General features: G+C 37.7%; 1 protein-coding gene across 1 annotated transcript in view; it reads right to left on the bottom strand.

Moving 5' to 3' along the window:
* Positions 1-4,043, bottom strand: part of MEI4 (meiotic double-stranded break formation protein 4) — a 198,955-nt gene extending 194,912 nt beyond the window's left edge. Inside the window, exon 1 of the mRNA XM_089921754.1 lies at positions 3,743-4,043. Coding sequence (XP_089777880.1) covers positions 3,743-3,995 — 253 coding nt within the window. The 5' untranslated portion in view covers positions 3,996-4,043. The remainder of the gene's footprint in view (positions 1-3,742) is intronic.
* Positions 4,044-19,436: the final 15,393 nt, after the last annotated feature.

Raw genomic sequence — 19,436 nt, 5'->3', positions numbered from 1 at the left:
AACGGCTACCGCAGCTCCAGGCATCACATCTTCATGTGGCAGTGCCCGTACAGGAAGCAAGTGGTTGAGGTAAAAACATTTTAAAATTCCTACCTTTCACAAGCCTCAATCTCTTTATACAATGAGGTGAATCTTTACCAAAAGCTCTAAAGATTCCTCTTTAGCTTCCACTGCCCAACCACAGAATAATACTGGCAAAACAAGTCTAAGCCTTTCATAGATTAACCCACTAGGCATGGGCACGTGTCTGTCAAAACAAAATTGGAGTGTTTTAGTAAAGAAGAAGGAAGCTGGCTATTGAGTAGACAGCTAACCTGTCTGTCACACATCACCCAGAAGATTTTAAGAAGTGTGACACCAGATGTCTGGGCTTCTTTCATCCATCCATCCATCCTCCCTCCCTCCCTCCCTCCCTTCCTCTAATAAGAAGCATTTAGGTAAAATTAAAATGTGGCTTAATTCCAAGAGCAAGTTCTATTTATCCCTTCTCTATATAGTCTAGCCCCTTAACAAATACAATAAAGAAGAATATTTCCCTTTAAGAAACTACAGAAAAATAAATCAGAATAAAGAAATAGCTGAGTTCCTGAAATGCTGTATAAACCATATCATACTTCCTTATTTGCTTACTTTGCCATCTCAGCTCTGCTTTATCTAATTCTGGGTTGTTCGGTTGCTTCAATGGATAGCTAATGCTGTAGATTAAGTTCCCCAGCCTCTCAGTCCGTCAGGAAGGATTCCATTCACCATTTTTTGAGGGCCTGTAGTCTCCGAACACTGGAGAACATGCATGTGTAAAGAAACACATAATATAAATACACAAAATATAAATACGCCTATAAAATAGTTTGATTTTCAGCGATGGAGTTTTCTTAGAGCAAGGCGTGTCAGTCTTTCAAGTCATACATCTTTAAAAACCAACTGTGTTCCTCCTTTATTTTCCTATCAATCTAATAGCCCCCCTTTCTTAGGTTTTTTTTCCTTTCCCCTTTAATACTGACCCTATTTATCTGAATCTATCCATTTATTCCTCATTTTTCAAGTTTAAGCTAACAGATGGAGAGTCAGGCTACTTGCAAACATCTGCACTGAAACGCTTTACCTGCAACTCTCGCTGCGAGTGAAAGAGATTTTAATTACATGACATTCGAGAATTCCTCTCACAGGCACTGTAAGTGAAAGATTTCAGTGTAAAAACAAGTCATCCTGGAGGCTCTCACCATCAGGTCCACTCACGTCCCAAACAAATCCCACACCCCACACCGCAGCGGTGTTGTAAACAGACCCTTGACGGTAAACAACAGCTCTGACACCATGGATGCTTATGATATTCACAGTTCAATATTACTGGGAATTTTTACATGTGTGCCATTATATCAGTCATATGACTGCACAAAAAAAGTTAAAAATAATTATGTTTGCCATTCACAGATATTCTCAAAGAGGCCATTGCCTAGAAAGACGAGAGAGACTAAAATGTGGCTATAAATCATGTAACACTGTTTCTGCTCACACAGTGATGAGATTTAGTAACACCATGGGTATCGGGTTAGCAGGGTTTGCCTGAACCTAGCAAGTACCCTACTACCACCCATGGCAGGCACCAGTCCGCTACACCTGCACATCCTAATATGACAGTCACAGTCTTTCCAACGGCTCCTTTCCCTCTGCCCACCCTGCAGTGTTGGAACCTGCAGCCTCCCTGTCAAAGCTGCACCCTCCCTGTAGCCTCATCCACAGTGATAACTTCACTATCACTTAAATACCAAGAAATCCTTACTGTCAGTCTATATTTCCAGTCTGCTCATCCCCTTTGAGATTTAGGACCATACTTCTACCTTCCTTCTAGGTAATGCCTATATACTCAGGGATATGTTCAGAACACTCTCAGACAGACCTGGACTCAACCTGTCATCCTATAAGCTTTTTTCTGTGTTCACTATTTGGAGTCAAAGCATCGCAATCAATTTAATGAACAAGAACTAGAAACCTCAATTATCCTACACGCCTCCAGCTCCCTTAAAACCCCCTCTTAACTCATTCACAAACTTCTGAAGTTTCTACTCTGAAACTGTGCATTTTGGTTCTCCCTATCACAGATCTAGTTCAACACATCACCCTTCACGTGGGCTTGGTAAACCCTTTTAGAAGCTGCCTCCTTGCCTCCAACCACTGCCACAGCCAAAGCATCCTCTACGCTCCACTTCATTTGACAGATATGGATTGAGCACCTTCTGTGAGGCAGGCTTTGGGGTGGGTCTTGAGTAGAGAGTGGTGAGCAAATCAAAGACCCTCTCCTCAGCAAACCCAAACTCAAGTCAAAGAGATCAAGCAGCAACCAAGTAAGCAAACAGATACATAACCCATAGGGGGGTGTTTGGGTAAAAAATAACTGTGAGTGGTGCTATACCTGTAGTGATCACTGAGCAGGGGTCACTTAGAATAAGACCTCTAGGAAGGGAAGAGGCAGCCACACATCAGAGAGACGAGCACAGCAAAGCTCCGAGGCGAGAAGAGCCTGCACAGGCTGGAAGGAAGCCCAGGGACACTGGAGCTGTGTGCAGAGCGGGAGGGTATATTCGTGCAGGGGAGCAGAAGTGAAATCACCGTGGCGTCAGGAGCCACAGCCACAAGGGGGAATCTAGTGCGAGGCACTACGGGAAGTCAGGGAAAGGTTTTAGGCAAAGGAGTAACACGATCTGATTTACATTTTCAAATAACCGGCAGAATTACATTTCATAATCACAATGTGAGGGTCAGTCCTCTGAGTTAAAAAGGTGAACGGCTCCTGACGAAGGAGGCGCCCATGTGCTCTGGTTTGTCCTAGCGGGTCCTGGTCTTCCCTGCTGTCCTCGTGTCATTATTACAGTCCCCCTTTCACGCTCTCTCACGGGTTCTATGGAGATCACACGTTGTTTGGCCAACTCATTGATAAGGAACATTCCTCAGGCTGACATCCAAAGCCCTTCTGAGCGTGGTCCCTACTCACCTCTCTGCCTCTCCCTGTCAGATCTCTACCTTACGGTGCTCTGGGCTCTGGGATGTCCCGCTGGCCATGGTGAATGGGGCATATATTCTCCCCGCTGCCCAGCTCACGCTCCTGCCTCTTGCTGCAGGCTCTGACCACCTCACTATTATGGACAGACCCGCGAGGGCCAAACCTGAGAAGCCCTTCCAGAAACCAGGCAGAATGAATGGCTTCCTGCTCTGCTCTGCACTTTGTCACTGACTCTATGATAACGTTCATCACAACTGGGCTAATTATCTATATATAGGTCTTTTTTCCCTGCTGGAATGGTAGGTACTTCACGGTAAGGGCAGCACCTCTCTCTATGTGTTTTTGGGTCCTCATCACCCACTGCATGTCTGGTCCAGAGCTGGTACCTGATACAGAGCTGCTGGATGAATTATGTAATATAAAAGTAACATAAAATACAGATTAAAATAATATGGATGAGTGAGATTTTTAAATTAATTTCTCCAGTAAACTTAAAGTATTATTATTGCCTTTGCATCTAGACAATTTATTCTCCAACTCCATCCCCATGTGTAATGCAGCCCCATCGATTAGAAAGTGACAATAAGTTTTTCATGAATGATTAGAAATAAAAAATCTTTATAGGGTAAGAAGAAGAAGTCTAATTTTAGGAAACTAAACAACGGTGTCTTGGTAACAAATTTCTAAATAACTGTGACGCTGAAATAAAACAGACTGATACATCCCCAGGTTTCATCCACTCACCACTCTCAAATGATCCTGAACAAATCCTGCTCAGAAGTTGTTTTTGACGTAATTGCAGAACTTCAGCTTCCAAGGCTTTGACTTTTGCTCTCCACTTTGATTCCTGCCCAGACACCGTCCTTGCAAGATGCTCTGTGTATTCTCTGCTGCTTTTGTCTGCTGGTTTTGAGTGGATAATTGCCAAGGCCAGAGCCAGCTTTGAAGTTCTCAAATACCATGCTTGATCATCCATCCTGGCTTTTGTCCCTATCATGTAATGAGAAAAAAAAGTTACAGAAATTCCTTGCAGTACATTTCATTTGCTCAAAATTGATTTTGCAGGATAACACTAGTAAGTTTACAACTTGAAACCAAGTAGCAGAAAAATTTCTCAGGAATTGAAGACAGTTTGAAAAAAACATGCAGAAAAGAAATGCAAACACATGCACATTAAGTGTATTAAGATTCAAAACAGTGGGTGAGGATAATCTGACAATTTCTTGGAATTCAAAAAAACACAAATTAATTCATTTAGTGGTTTCTAACCAGAGACACACATTGAAATCTCTGAGGGAGCTTTTTTTTTTTTTTTAACATCTTTATTGGGGTATAATTGCTTTACAATGGTGTGTTAGTTTCTGCTTTATAACAAAGTGAGTCAGTTATACATATACATGTGTTCCCATATCTCTTCCCTCTGTGTCTCCCTCCCTTCTGAGGGAGCTTTTTAATATATATACCTGGTCTCATCCCTCCAAAATTCTGACTCGGCAAATCTGGGGTAGGACTGAGGCTTTTACATCTTACAAAGAGTTCACTGTGTAATCAGAATCACTAAATTATATCCTTCGTTTAAATGTAAGCGCTTCTACTCCTCTAATCCACTCTAAGTCTTGAAGTCAGTGCCCCCCAATCCTGGATTCCTTCGTGAACGTCTACCCACTATTCCTGCTTCTCACCAAGCCCCTCTAATCTATATTTAGAACAATCTTTCAAATATTTGCATCATTTTAGCTATGACTCTGCTCTGACTCCACACCTCCAAAGCTTTCCAATTGCCACCGTGAGGATACTTTTCCAAACCAACACTGTACCACAGTCTGACAATTATGAGGACAACATGACACTACGTTCATTGGTCTAATACAAATGAAGTATAAGGCCCTGTGGACCTCCACCATGCTTTACTGAATTTAGGGGCTTTGCACGTAAAACATGCTACATAAACATTTTTAATGAATGGTTAAAAAGTACAATGGTGCAGAAAATTCAGGACTTTCAGTTGCCACATCTACATACTAACATAATTTCAAATTCCACACTCCCACCTTCATTTCCTTCAGTTTCTCAAGGCTATTCTCCACCATGGTTGGATCACAGTCATACAAATAGATGTACACAGTCCAAGGTCATTCCCATTCACTTCTCTGCTCATGAATTTTCCGCAATTATGATACCCTGACAGTCTTACAGCTAGCTGCCAAGGCCCTGTGTGCACCTTTCAAAGAACAGCTTGAAAGGCTGCATATCCAATCTTACCAGATGTATTCCCACCCTCTACAATGAGTACCTATCTGATATCCTATAAATTTTCCTGAAAATATACAATCTAACAGGTAGCATAATGCTGTTTTATTATAATCAGAGATGAACACAAGAATGCGTGTACAATATGTTCATTACAGGATTATTTATAATATTTAAAACTGGGACCAACAACCATTTCAGTAAATAATCATATACCATACAAATGATAATTACATATCCATTAAATACTGAATCTTCAGAGATATTGTTATTAGCATGGGAAAGTGTTAATGATGTGCTGAGGGGAAAGACAGTGGGTTCATGAAATTATATGTAAAACCCAATCATGTACAAAAATTAAGTAGGACTTCCCTCTACTGGAGAATTATTACTGATTTTTTTCTCATATTTCTCTAAATTTTCCTGATTTTCTGCATTGAATATATATCTACTATAATCAGAAAAAAATTTATTAAAAATGGATTTCTAAAAGCAAAATACAGCTGCCATTTTCCCAACTTTCGCAGCTGGAGAATACACCAAGGACTAGATACTGTTAAGACGGACAAACTAATAAGAGTTACAGCTCCACTTATTTTAGCTGTCACAGCACCCCTTTCACTTGGCTGGCTCATCCTCCATCTGTTGTGTCGGCACGGGAAGCAGGAGAACCCACCTCTCAGCGCTCCACAAAGGCACGCTGTGCAGAAAGCGCACAGGGACGGATGTCTCTCCCTAAGGAAGGTTAACACGTATATACAACAGTACTGAGAGAAGATAACAAAGGTAATAGTAATTAATAATAAGTGACCTATTTAAAGTGTTTCTGTTAGAAAAGAATCTGACATTCAATTATGAATGGTGGGAATCTTGGCTAAAAAAAAAAAAAGAAAACAGTTTATTAGCATAAGAGGACAAACTTCTCTGATAATAATACACAGCAAACTCCCTGTCATTTTGCGGAAATATTTAATTAACTGATTCAAGCAAGCTGATTAATTAAATGTTCTGATTTTTAAGTCATCATATGTGATTTGTTAATAGTCTTAAAACCATGCTGAGTATCAGTGAATGGAAAAAAAGATCGCATTATAAAGTCCTTCTGGATCAAAAATATCCCAGGGTCACGTTTCTGAACATTAATCAGAAAGAAATGTATCATAAATAAACAGAATGCGACTGCTAACAGACATCTCTGGTGCAGACTCTATGGTATAAATCACACTCAAAACACACACAGAACCACAACCTACACCCAAACAGAGCAAGCTTTTAAGCTCCTTCCTCATATTTGTTTTTTTTTTTTTGTACATGTGTATTATAAATATATGCCTTCTTTATTTTAGGATAGCATTCCTATCCTCAAAGTACCATTTGCAAGGTGAAGGTAATTCTATTTCCCCTAAAATTTCATGGAGAAAAAGATGAGCTTCCTAGATATATCCTCTGTTTAACTGAGAAAAAAAATCAGAAGTAACTTTCAGAAAGACTTTTGTAAATTCAATTTATGCTCAAATAATTATACTAAATAATTAAAATGAACATTTAATGTTGCTCAATAAGGTATTTAGTGTCTTTGAATCCTTAACAGCTTAAAATATAAAATTTTAACAGTCTTTTTAGAATAGTGCATTTGATCAAATGGGCTTTCTTTTTCTTGCATTTGGGAACAGTCCTCACCATAACAAAGTTCCCCACTGGGCTACTGAAAAATCTAGTCATTTTCCCTCTGTCCTCTACTCTCCTTCAGGCATGCGTGCAGAAACAGCTACTCAGCAAACAGTATTTTAGCAATTTTTATCTACCCTATTTCTGCTACCCTCATTTTCCCCTACTGAACTTAAATTTGTTATCAACTAACCAATTCTCTGTACTGTCAAAACTATTTTAAATTATAATCCTGAATTCTGAAGTTAGTTCATCTCCAAGATCATTGATGAAAATTCTATGAAGAGCCCCAGATCACTCATATATAAGAGGAATGGAAGTTTAAATTAGATAACCATTCAGGAAAATATTTTCCTAATATGTACCAAACACCTTCAAAACATTTATCCCCCTTTGGCCCAGCAGTACAAGTCCTAAGGTTTTATCTTAAAGAAATGACCAGAACTACAACAAAACTTTATGCAGATAGATGGTCTTACAGGATTACTTATAACTACTGAACAAAAAACCAAAACCAAAACAAAACAAAATAAAACCTGTCACCAGCTTCAACATCTAACAATCGAAATGTATTAATTAAATTGTCACATATTATACAACTTAATTGAAAATGTTTCTGAAAACATTTAAAAGTATGGGAAAATATTTCCCACATGATGTTAACTACAGATGCTAATGTTAACTACTAAATGCAAAACCACAATGAGATAACACCTCACACCTGTCAGAACATCTATCATGAAAAAGAACACAACAAATGTTGGCAGGGATGTGGAAAAAAGGGAATCCTTGTACACTGTTGGTGGAACTGTAAATTGGTGCAGCCATTATGGAACAGTATGGAGGTTTCTCGAAAAACTAAAAATAGAACTATCGTTATGACCCAGCAATTCCACTCCTGGGTATATATCTAAAAACAAAAACAAAAACGATAATTCAAAAAGATACGTGCACCCCAACGTTTATAGCAGCATTGTTTACAATAGCCAAGATATATGGAAAGCGACCTACGTGTCCATCAACAGATGAATGGTTAATGAAGATGTGGTACATATATATACAATGGAATACTACTCGGCCATAAAAAAGAATGAAATTTTGCCATTTGCAGCAACATGGATGGACTTGGAGGGTATTATGCTAAGTGAAGTTAAGTCAGACAGAGAAAGACAAATACTGCATGACATCACTCATGTGTAATCTAAAAAAATACAACAAACTAGTAAATATAACAAAAAAGAAGCAGATTCACAGATATAGAGAACAAACTACTGGTTACCAGTTGGGCGGAGGGGCAGTATAAGGGTAGGAGAGTGGGAGGTACACACTATTGGGTGTAAGATCGGCTCAAGGATGTATTGTACAACACAGGGAATAGAGCCAATATTTTGTAGTAACTGTAAATGGAGTGTAATGTTTAAAAACTGTATAAAAATAATTTTTTAAGAAGTTAAAAAAAACAGTAAATTCAATAAAATCAGAAAAAAAATGAAATAATCACACATTAAACATGCTCAGAAATGTTTAACTGTCCAAGTGCTTTCAGAACTGAGGAAACACAGCCAACGGAATGAGAATTCTGCCTCCTAGGTTTTCTAGTCTCCCTTCCTGATCAGCCTTCACCAAGTTCTACTAATGAAACCAAGTCCCCCTAAAGCGGAGTTCCCTTACCGAGTTTATTACTAATCTCTCTATCCAAATCTTTATTCCCTTTCTTGTCCCCTCTGACCTCCGTCCTGTGCTAACTGAACACTAATCAACCAGAGTCAGATGACTAAGATTGCTGCTGCCCATAACAGCGTTAATGTCCTAAAATTGCTCTAACAGTTATCATCATTAACATACAAACTCAGGTTGTTTCTCCTAACAGGCCCCTAAGCCGTGGACCACCTGGCCAGAGAATAATAAACCAGAGTCATCCTGACCCCTGAAACTATGATTAAGGACTAAGAAATATCACAGCAATGTCACAAAACAATGATTAATCCCTGCACCTTTGTTCTTTGCCTTTAAAACATCCCTAACTCAAAGACCAAGCTAAAGTGGATCTGAAGCTTGTCTCCCATTCCCTTGCCTGGTGCCCTGCAATAAATGCTGTGCTTTCCTTCACAACCTGGGGTCAGTAGACTGGCTTTGCTGCACATCGGGTGAGTGGACCCAACTTCGGTTCGATAACACTTAGCCTGTGGACTTCAGATCTTTCCAGGTCCATAGGAGATGCATGTCCTTTCGTTAGATGTGTTTTGCGTTCCTTCTAATTCAAAATACACAGTGGATTTTGGAGGTAGTGGGGGCAGAAAAACTTTCCAGTGTGACTAAGCAGCAAGCTACTAGCCACTGTATCCCCAGTGCCATGATAGCTGACTGGCTCATAGCAGGCATTCTACTGCGTACGCGAAGGACTGAATGAGTGAGTGACTATATCGGTGCGGGTCAGGCTGTCACAGAGGGCTGCTTGGCCAGCTCTTATCCCCGGCGCTCAGCTAGTCTTTGTTAATTACATACTAGGGAGAATGGCACTGCAGGGAGAATGGATTAGGAGGGGGATTTAATTAGTTAACCTGAAGGTCACATATGTCTCTCTTCACTTTACAAAGCATCCTTTCTTGACTACCTCCAATGAGTCTACTCCCTCTAAACTTATGCCTTTCTAGAGTATACCCTTAAACTTTCACCAATATAACTCCTGAGTAAAGAAAATACAAGACAAAATCTAGTTCATACACAGGTTTAGGTCAGAGGGTAAGCTATAAGGAAGAAAACCAGATTTTATCTCATGTAAACCCTATGATAAATACTTGCTTTCCCAGTAAAGCAAGAAACTGAAGAACATTGGCTGAACATTCCCTAAACGACTGAGCTGACTACGATAAGACAAGCCTGGATGCTGGAGGAGATCCCAAGGACCATAATGCCATATTCATTTATCAAATACCAGTCTGGGGACAGCTGAGCTATGGCAATGCCAGAACGGTAAGACATTACAAGCCTTTTTTGATAAGTTCAGTAAAGTTTGGACAAGGCCTAACATGCACTTTTTAGATCAGATCCAGCTGACAAATTCTCTAATTACTGTTATAGTTTCAGCACATACTGTACTGTGAATTGTTCTGCAGATTAACATCATGTGAAATTTTACATAAAAGAATCAGGAGTTCCTCAAGATTTCCAATCCCTCCACTTTAATTATTAAGGGGGTCTTTAAAGCTTTCTCAGCAAAGAGTCTGTGCATAACAAGAGGCTTAGAAAGATAAAAGGATACTTGCTTTTTTTCTTTCTGTTTCATTCCCATCATTAACAGGCTAACTACCTGTAATCTTCCTTTTGTTGAAAGAATTAATTAAACATAGATTTAAATTGTCTACAGAGTCTCTTAACATGGTTTTCTTTTCATGCAACCTCCCAACTCTCACCTTTGGATTCCTCAATGCCTCTTTTTTGTCATAGAAAAGATTTTCTCTGGGTTCTGGCAAGAAATACTGCAGAATTTCACACAGGAAAAGTACATCACACACATTTCATAAGTCAGCAAAAAGTACACTGATTCAGAAACGCAGAGTCATGTATATTCAGCAAAATCAGTAATCATCGTCCACTATGCAAATCCACAGAAGGAATGGGGATCTGATACGTACGATTAACACGTATTTAGAAAATAAATTGGAAGAATTATAGGTATTTCCTAGTTCCTAGCTACTTCACACATTGATAAAGACATAATGCTTATCACAAAAACAATCATACTGTTCTATTAAAAAGTCTGATAATCTACATAACTCAAATTCACAAACTGCACAAATTTGGAATCTTTTGTTAGTCAGAAAATGAGGAAGACTGCAGAATGAAGCCAGAAACCAAAGAAACCACCAGAAGAGGCAACTGAGAGAGGATCAGTCAATCCCAGGAGAGACAGAGGAGCAGCTGGGACCACTGAGCCAGGGCCTGAGCGTCAAGGAAAACAGAAGACTAAAGAGGGAAGATGGTGAGCACAGAGTACCCTGCAAAAGGTAAAAGGCCCTATCCAAAGAAGTCCCCTTTTGTAAATGACACATTAGGAAATAAGATGTGTTTTCACCACGCCATCTTAGACTTTACTTGTGCACTTGAAATGTGAACTCAAGGAAGCACAAGCAGCAGCACAGAAACATTTTCTTTAAGGCTCATCTTAACTCTGAAGAAGTGTCCTAATTCCCATCTATCTCACTCATGTAAGTCTCACCAAGGAGATCACCACAAATTTCACAGAGCAACTGGCAACGCTTCAGGGCCTCTCACAGGGCCTCATTTCACAAGTAAGTCTTTATTAAGTAGAAAGTTCTTTTACTTTCTACTTAGATTTGCAGTTAAAATATTGATAGATTAGCGTTCTACTTTTTTACTTGCCTTAGAATGGCCCACAAAAAAGGGAGACCGTTTCACAGATATTGAGCACTTTGATGCTAGACATCCTCTAGCACTTGATGTTCTTTGCCCTTTTGTCCATTTAAACTCAGCCCCTCAACTTGCTGCAGACAACAAAAACAGAGGCAATGTAGCCCTTGCTGTAGGGAAGCCATCACTCAGGACTGGTCCTCATGCTTTCCTCTACAGTGTGCATCTCTACCTGCTTCTGCCCAGACTCTCAACCTAGTCCTATTGTTCCTGCAAAGTCAGACAGTGACAAATATCAAATCAATATAATGCTCTTCTCTACCAAGGACCTGTCAATTCACAGGATCCATACTACTTCCCCTCTTCCCCTCTGAGTACAACTGTAACCCTCAACCAACTAAGGAATACCAGAAGGAGCAGCAGGCCACTCCAAAAGATTGGCATGCAACCCTCTACAAGACAGAATAGAGGGAATAGAACAAGAAAGACAGAATAAGGCACATGTCTCTGGGTACCAGGTGAGGGAATGGGGCAGGAATTGGTTCCCGGCTTTCCTCCCATCATTGTAACCAACACCTACCTCTACCCATGTAACAGGGCCCTTTCAAGGTCAAAGGCATCAGCAATCCTGTGGCCTAACACCTGCTGTCTAATTTTCCCAGGCAACTATACCACACTTTCCAAACTCCCTATTTCTTCTACCGTCAGAACTTGCCTTCCTCCTTAAAGTTTAGACCTGGCCAACCTGAGATTACCAACCCAAACAGTGTCATGATAGCTAAGAACTGGCCTCATGATGACACCATAGCCAGGTCTGAACCTTGGTGCCCATGTAAAATATAGGCAGAACAGCAGCTGCACAGGCATCTTTTTTTTTTTTCTTTTAGTAACATCACTTGTATTAAGAATTTCTAGAACCTCTTTTATTACGCTATGCTATGGCCATGAAAGAGGCCTTTTATTGAAAATAATATCAATCTACTTCATCTTCTAAATGGTATACTCCAACAAAAACTAGACTTAGCTGGATCAGGAGTTCAATGTTACTCCAGGGTAATCAAGTAAAGTCATTTCTTTAAAGCCATAGGAATTTCCCGAAGTAACCCAGGCTGTAAAAGAAATTCAGATCTTTAACTCATCATGGTTTCTGTATCTATTTGTCCTTTCAATTACTATAACAAAATTGTAAGATTTGGGTTTTACTCCCTTACTAATTTTTCTGAAATAAAGAAAATAAAGGATCATTAATTTACACATATATTTGGCAATTTATCTCAAAGTAAAACTTCTACCTGGATGCTCTACCTAAGTTATTTGATTTGTGTCCGAAGGGCTAAACTGAAAATACGTAGGTTAAAGCAATTAACTATTTTCAAACAAATACGGGCTGAAAGTAACTGAAAATGCAAACAGTAAACATAAGAAATCTGCAACAGGTATGTTAATGTCAGACAAAAGAAACTTCATGACAAGAAAATATTACCTGAGACGTACAGGAACATTTCATAATAATTTAAAAAGGTCAATGAAGATTAACAATCCTAAATCTGTATGCACATAAAAGCAATAACAGAACTTCCAAATATATGATACAAAAATTGAAAGTACGTAAGGAAGAGAGGACAAATCCACAATCATATGCGAAGATTTTAACACATTTCTTTCAGTAATTGGTAGAGTAACTAGACCTTGAATAAAATGATGATTATATAAGATTTGAAAAATACTACCAACCATCTAGAACTCACTGGTATTTATAGAACATTACGACTTATAAATGCAGACGTATGCATATTCTTTGCAAGTTAACATGGGACGTTCAACAATACAAATCATATGCTGAGACAAAATAATTCTCCTTAAATTTCAAGACAGAAATCTTACACAATATGTTCTCTAACCATAAGAAAAACAATTAGAAATTTTCTAGAAAATCTCTCAACTATTTGGAAAATAAACATTTCTAAATAAAACAGGGGACAAAGAAAAACTTGTAAATGTAATTAGAGTACTTTGAAAGCATATTTCAAACTGAATAATAATGAAAACACAGCATATCAAAATTTGAAGGAGGAAGCTAAAAGAGCCTGTAAAGGAAATTTTATTTTAAATAAATACTTATCTTTATAAAAGAAATGTTTAAATTCAATGACCTACATTTCCACCTTAGAAAATTAGAAAAAGAATCCAGAGGAAATAGAAGGAAGGATATCATAAAGATATAATCAGAATGCAGTTAAATAGAAAATAAACAATTTTTAAAAGGCAAAAGCTATTTTTTAAGATTAATAAAATTGATAAATATGTAGAAGGAATTATCAAGAAAAAAAGAGAAATAACACCAATCATATCATGATCAGGAGAAACAGAAGTGATTTCACTATATATCCCTTCAACCATTAAAAAAGCAAAATTATGAACAATTTATTTTAATAAATTTGAGAAGTTATGATGAAATAAATACAACTCTTGAAAAAAAAATATACTGACCAACACTGATAAAAGAAGACAAAGAACTCTGGGGAGCCCTATACCTATTAAAGAAATTCAATGTTTATTAAAAACCTCACCCACACTCATACAAAAATTCCATTCCCATATGGTTTCACTACTAGATTCTAGTTAACAATGAAAGAATAAATTGTACTAAGTTTATCTCTTTCAAAAACTATGGGAATTCCCTGGAGGTCCAGTGGTTAGGACTCTGCACTTCCACTGCAGGGAACACGGGTTCAATCCCAGGTCAGGTAACTAAGATCCCACAAACCGTGTAGTGTGGCCAAAACACACACACACACACACACACACAAAAAAAAAAAAAACAAAAAACTAATGGAAGTAGGGTAGAACAAACCTCACAAACTCCTTCTGTGAAAAACAGAAGAAAGAGAAAACACCACACATTGTTTTATAATTTGATATGTATATTGGTACAACCCTGATGCTAATAATACAAAAATATTACAGGGGGAAAAAATAAACACTACAAACCAATATATGTAACGAACAAAGATTCAAAAATCCTTTACACAATACTAGCAAATCAAACAGCCATTTATAAAAAGAGTAATCATCAACACCAAGGAGAGTTTTTCCAAGAATGTAAGATTACTTTACCATTCAAAAATCAATCACTGTAATTCAACATATTAACAAAGTAAGTTATTTTAAAAGCAACTTATGATCATCTTAATAGTTTCATAAGTAACTTTTAAAAAGTGCAAACTGATTTGTATAGAAAAAAACTTCTTCATAAACAAACAAAAACAAACAAACAAAAGAATAGAACGTTCAGAGCTTACTGTGATAAAGTTCTACAAAAGTGCACAGGAAGTATTATACTTAATGATGAAACACTGAATGCCTTACCACTAAGACTGGAAATACAACAAGGATACCCACTCTTCTCAACTCTATTAAATACTTTACTGGATATAACAGGGAGTAGAATACAGAAAAAAGGAAGAAGATATATAGATTGGAAATAAAGAGGTAAAATTCTACTTATTAATATAGAGCATGAATGTCTACAGAAAACCCTCAGGAAGCTGAGAACAAACAATTATTAGAATTTATGAATGAATTTAGCTAGGTCTCAGCACACAAGGTCAATATGCAAAAATCCATTTAAGTCAGAATAATAATAATGATGATGATGACGAATAAATTTAACAGCAGATGTGAAAGACTTCTACCTTGAAATCTATAAAACGTCCAGTAAAATTGAAGATGTTAATAAATCAAGAGATGTACAATGTTCATTGACTAGAAGACTTAACATTACTAAGATCTTAATTCTCCTCAAATTGACCCATATAAACAATCCTAAATCAAAATTCTAATCAACTACATTGTAGAACTTGATAATTCTAAATTTTATACTGAAATTAAAAAAAAAAACTAGAATAGCCAAAATAATCTTGAAAAAGAACAAAGCTGGACAAATCAAACGGCTTAACTGCAACACAATATACAGACAAAGCAATCAAGACAATGTGGTATTAGAATAATGATAGACAAATACATCGATGGAGCAAAATAGCGAGTTTGGAACTAGATCCACATTTTTAGAGTCAATTCATTTTCGACAATGGCAATTGGGAAAGTAAAGTCTTTTCAACACACAGTGCTAGAACAATTAGTTAAATATATGGAAAAAGGAACACTGCCATCTATTCAGATCTTACACAAAAATCACATCTAATTAAATCACAGGCCTAAACATAAAAACTAAAATGAGAAGAAAACAGAATGAATTAGAGAATGAGAAAGATTATTGATAAAAGTCATAAAACACACTGATCATTGAAGAAATATTGATAAATTAGACATCATCAAAATTAAGTCTGCTACTCATCAAAAGGCATCATTAAGAAAAGAAAAAGCGAAACCACAAACTAGGAGGAAATATTCACTATATATTTACCTGACAAAATACCTGGATACAACTCTATAAAGAACTGCTAAAAATCCTTAAGGAAAAAGACAAGCAACCCAACTAAAAAATGGCCGAAAGACATAAACATATATCATAAAAGAAGCTAGAAAAATAGTCAACAGTCAACCACATGAAAAGGTATGCAAAGTTATAAGTTATTAGAGAAACACAAATTAAAATCACAGCGAGATACCACTTCACATCCATAAGAGCTAAAATTAAGAAGTGTATGAAGTAATTGAGGCTCTCATACATGGCTGGTGGAAATGTAAAATGGCTTAACCATTTTTGGAAAAGGTTTCACAGTTTCTAATAAAACTGAACATATAATCTCCCTATAGCCCAGGAAATCCACTCATTTATTTACCCAAGAGATAATATAAATATATGTCGAAAAGACTTGTACAAGAATGTTCATAGCAACTTTAATTGTAATAGCCAAAAACTGGAAATGGCCCAGGTGTCATCAGTAACAGGATGGAATAAAACAAATTCCGGCATATCCATACAATGGAATACTACTCAGCGATAAAAGGTAATGAACTACAGATACACTCGATATCACGAATGAATGTTAAAACATTATACTGTGTGAATAATGAAAACATACATAGAAGTATACATATTCTAAGTTTCCATTTAAATGAAGTTCTACAACACTCTTATCAATGGTGGAAAAAATAACAATAATGTTTTCTCTATGAGACGGGGAAAGGGATTAACTGGGAAGAATAAAGAAGGGATTTTCCAGGGTGACAGTGATGTTCTATATCTCATGGGGCTGATATACACGGGTGTGTTAATTTATCAGAGCCACCAATGGTACACTTAATCTTTTCCATTTCCTTGTATTTAAATTTTACCCCCATAAAACAGGGGGTTTCTAGCAAAGATGGAGTTTAAAAGGACCAGATTGACACTCCACCTTAAACAACTAGACAGCAAAACAAAACTGGACAGAAAGCATGCAGGGCTCTAACTTCCTAGAGAAGGAAACCAAGGTGAACCCCACACTGCACCAGCTTCTTGCTTGAAGGCAGTTCCCAGGCCACAATGCAAGGAGCTGGAACCCAAACAGAGCCTGAGTATCTCAGAGAAATGAGCAGACTGAGGTTGGAATTCAGAAGCCAGAGATACAAGAACTGTCAGGGCAGAGTCCCACAGAGGAGGGAACTGCAGAGAGAAAGCTCTGGAAATCTGCAGGAGTCCCTCAAAATGTTAGCTACTTATTTGTGCGTGTGTGAAAGCAAACTATGCAAAGTCCAGTGGTTCCAATGTTCTTCCACTTAACGGTAAGTAACAAAGGCAAATCCTTCGAAAGAAGAACATGAAGAAAGGTTAGACAACAATGATAAACACTTGCAGCACTCCACTTCGACCGCGTGCGGCCATCACTGTGGGCAAACCATCTGATAAAGGAAGGTCAAGAAGAGGCAACAGATGAAAAGGCAACCCACGGAAATGCCACCAACACAAAGCAGTCCAAAAAATAACAGAATTGGTGCTTCCTTCTCCTTTATCCTGTTTCAGTAATTCTTACACTTGAAGCTGCCTTGGAATCACCTGGAAGCCTTGTAAAACACAGATCCCTCGGGTCCACAACCAGAGTTTCTGATTCAATAGGTCTGGAGTTGGCCTGATAATCTGTATTCCTTACATGTTCCCAGGTAATAGTGATGTCGCTGGTTTGAGAACGACACTTAGAGCATCACTACCATACTCCCTTCCTGGAATAATACCACTTTCAAAAGTCTATAAATACTTTCTCTAAGCAATGGTCCATTCCAAAACTGTTATGACTTTCAGCCCCAAAACAAGAATAAAACAAACAATAAAAAGCACTCATATTTTAGGTAGTTTCATAGTTTATCTCACAATAACCCTGAAAATATTTCTACCTTCCACTCCTCTCTACCATATTTTTTTTCTTTTTTAACAGATTAGGAATCTGGAATTCAGAGATATTTTTAAGAACCCATCCTTAATCTCACAGCCCATCTGGTATCAAAGCACAAGCTCTTTTCTGTATGTCCTGCTGTCATCCTCTGAAATCCCCAAGTGCCAAGCCTCTTATGGGGGCTTTGGCTGTTGATATCCACCCACATTGAGGCTGTACCTAGTACTCTGTTACATGACAAAGTCCAAATTCCACTTTGAATTGGAACAATACATATTTGACTAAACTACTGAGAATGGTAGGTGAGATTCTGTCGCATCTCACAAAGCACAACTTCCTAAAAACTTACTTTAGGCAGACCTTTACTCCTCCCACCCCAAGAACTGATAACAGCCAACATTTAATGAGTATTTCCTATGTGTCTCTTAGCAACTTTCAAATATACACTACAGTAATTTTAACCATAGTCACTATGCTGTACATTACATCCCCAGAATCAATTGTTATCTCAAGATAAACCTCGTAATATTTCTTATAAAATTTTCTAGGGTAAGTGGTTTAAAGTAATGCAAAGGTCTTAACCACAGTCCAAACAATTTGCCATCCTATAGGCCATTAATTTTATATTTTTACTCACAAAGACTAAACATGTGGTCAGTGCTCTAATAACCATTCTGTGTGGTATAGGGCAACTTGGTGACAGCAATTCAGTTCGACCAACATATTGTAAGTGTGTATAACACTCAAGGCCAAAACTGTATTCGAATTTGACCAAAGATGAATTATATGTATTCTGTTTTTTTAAAGTTCATTAAAACGTCTGTTTTCTTGTGGGGAAGGGGTCAGGGAGAGAGAGAAAAGCATAATTCAATCTGATAAGAGACTTAACCAGAGTCAGAGCACAAAAGATGATACCCATGAGGTCATCATAACCTCTGGCTCCGATCCAAAAGCTCTTAAACGCATACTCAATGGGTCTCTAAGAAAGAGAATGCCTGGAATACTGAAGCCAACATCCAACTACATCACTGCTTTACAGCAAAGCCCGACAAGATCATTTGGGAATCTTACTGAGGGCTTCATTGGGGTTTTTCATCCTCTTCTGAAATCCAGTAGTAGTTTAACTTTTACTGTTAATGGTAACAACAATTTCATAGTAAACTGTAGCTATACTTTATGACTGATGATAAAAAAAAAGGAGATAAAACAAATAACTGAGACATGACAGATAAATTCAGACACATCAAGAGACACACCAGTGGTTTTTATGAGCATCTCTCCTTATAAGACTTCACACTTGTAAACAGGTTCACGAAAGACAAGATTTCAGGAGTTCTGGACACCAAGCATTAAGTCATTGTGCAACTAAGATCAAACTTATCAAAAAAGATGACGACAAGTAAGGAGAAAAGCTTGAGAAGGCTACGAGAACAGCCATACGAATGAAACACTTCAGGGTCACTCCACCAAAATTATATCCAAAGCCTCTTCTTCCTTCATTACAGCTAGCAATGGCCCATCTGAATTACTTATGGTTACTCTGAGCTTTCTGTACAGGAAGGAATGTGCACATGTGTGAATAAACACTTTGCTATAAATGAAAAATGTTTTATTAATAAATAGACTGATAATTCTGTAAATACTGAGGTTTTACCATGGTTTCCCCTCCCTAAGCTCTCATTTTATAAAATGAATTATTGAGTTTGGACAGCAAATTTATATATACAGTAGTTATGGTACAGTGGTGGGCTCTGTTTTGAGTAAACTGGTATTGATAAAAGATATGTCAAACTGCACTGAGCCAATTTTGACTT

Source organism: Delphinapterus leucas, chromosome 12 (assembly GCF_059928025.1).
Source record: "Delphinapterus leucas isolate spDelLeu-1000000601 "Yukka" chromosome 12, BTC_Dleu_Yukka2, whole genome shotgun sequence".
NCBI classification, from domain to species: domain Eukaryota; kingdom Metazoa; phylum Chordata; class Mammalia; order Artiodactyla; family Monodontidae; genus Delphinapterus; species Delphinapterus leucas.
The sequence above is the reverse complement of the archived record's forward strand: the minus strand, read 5'-3'. Positions and strand labels throughout refer to the sequence as shown.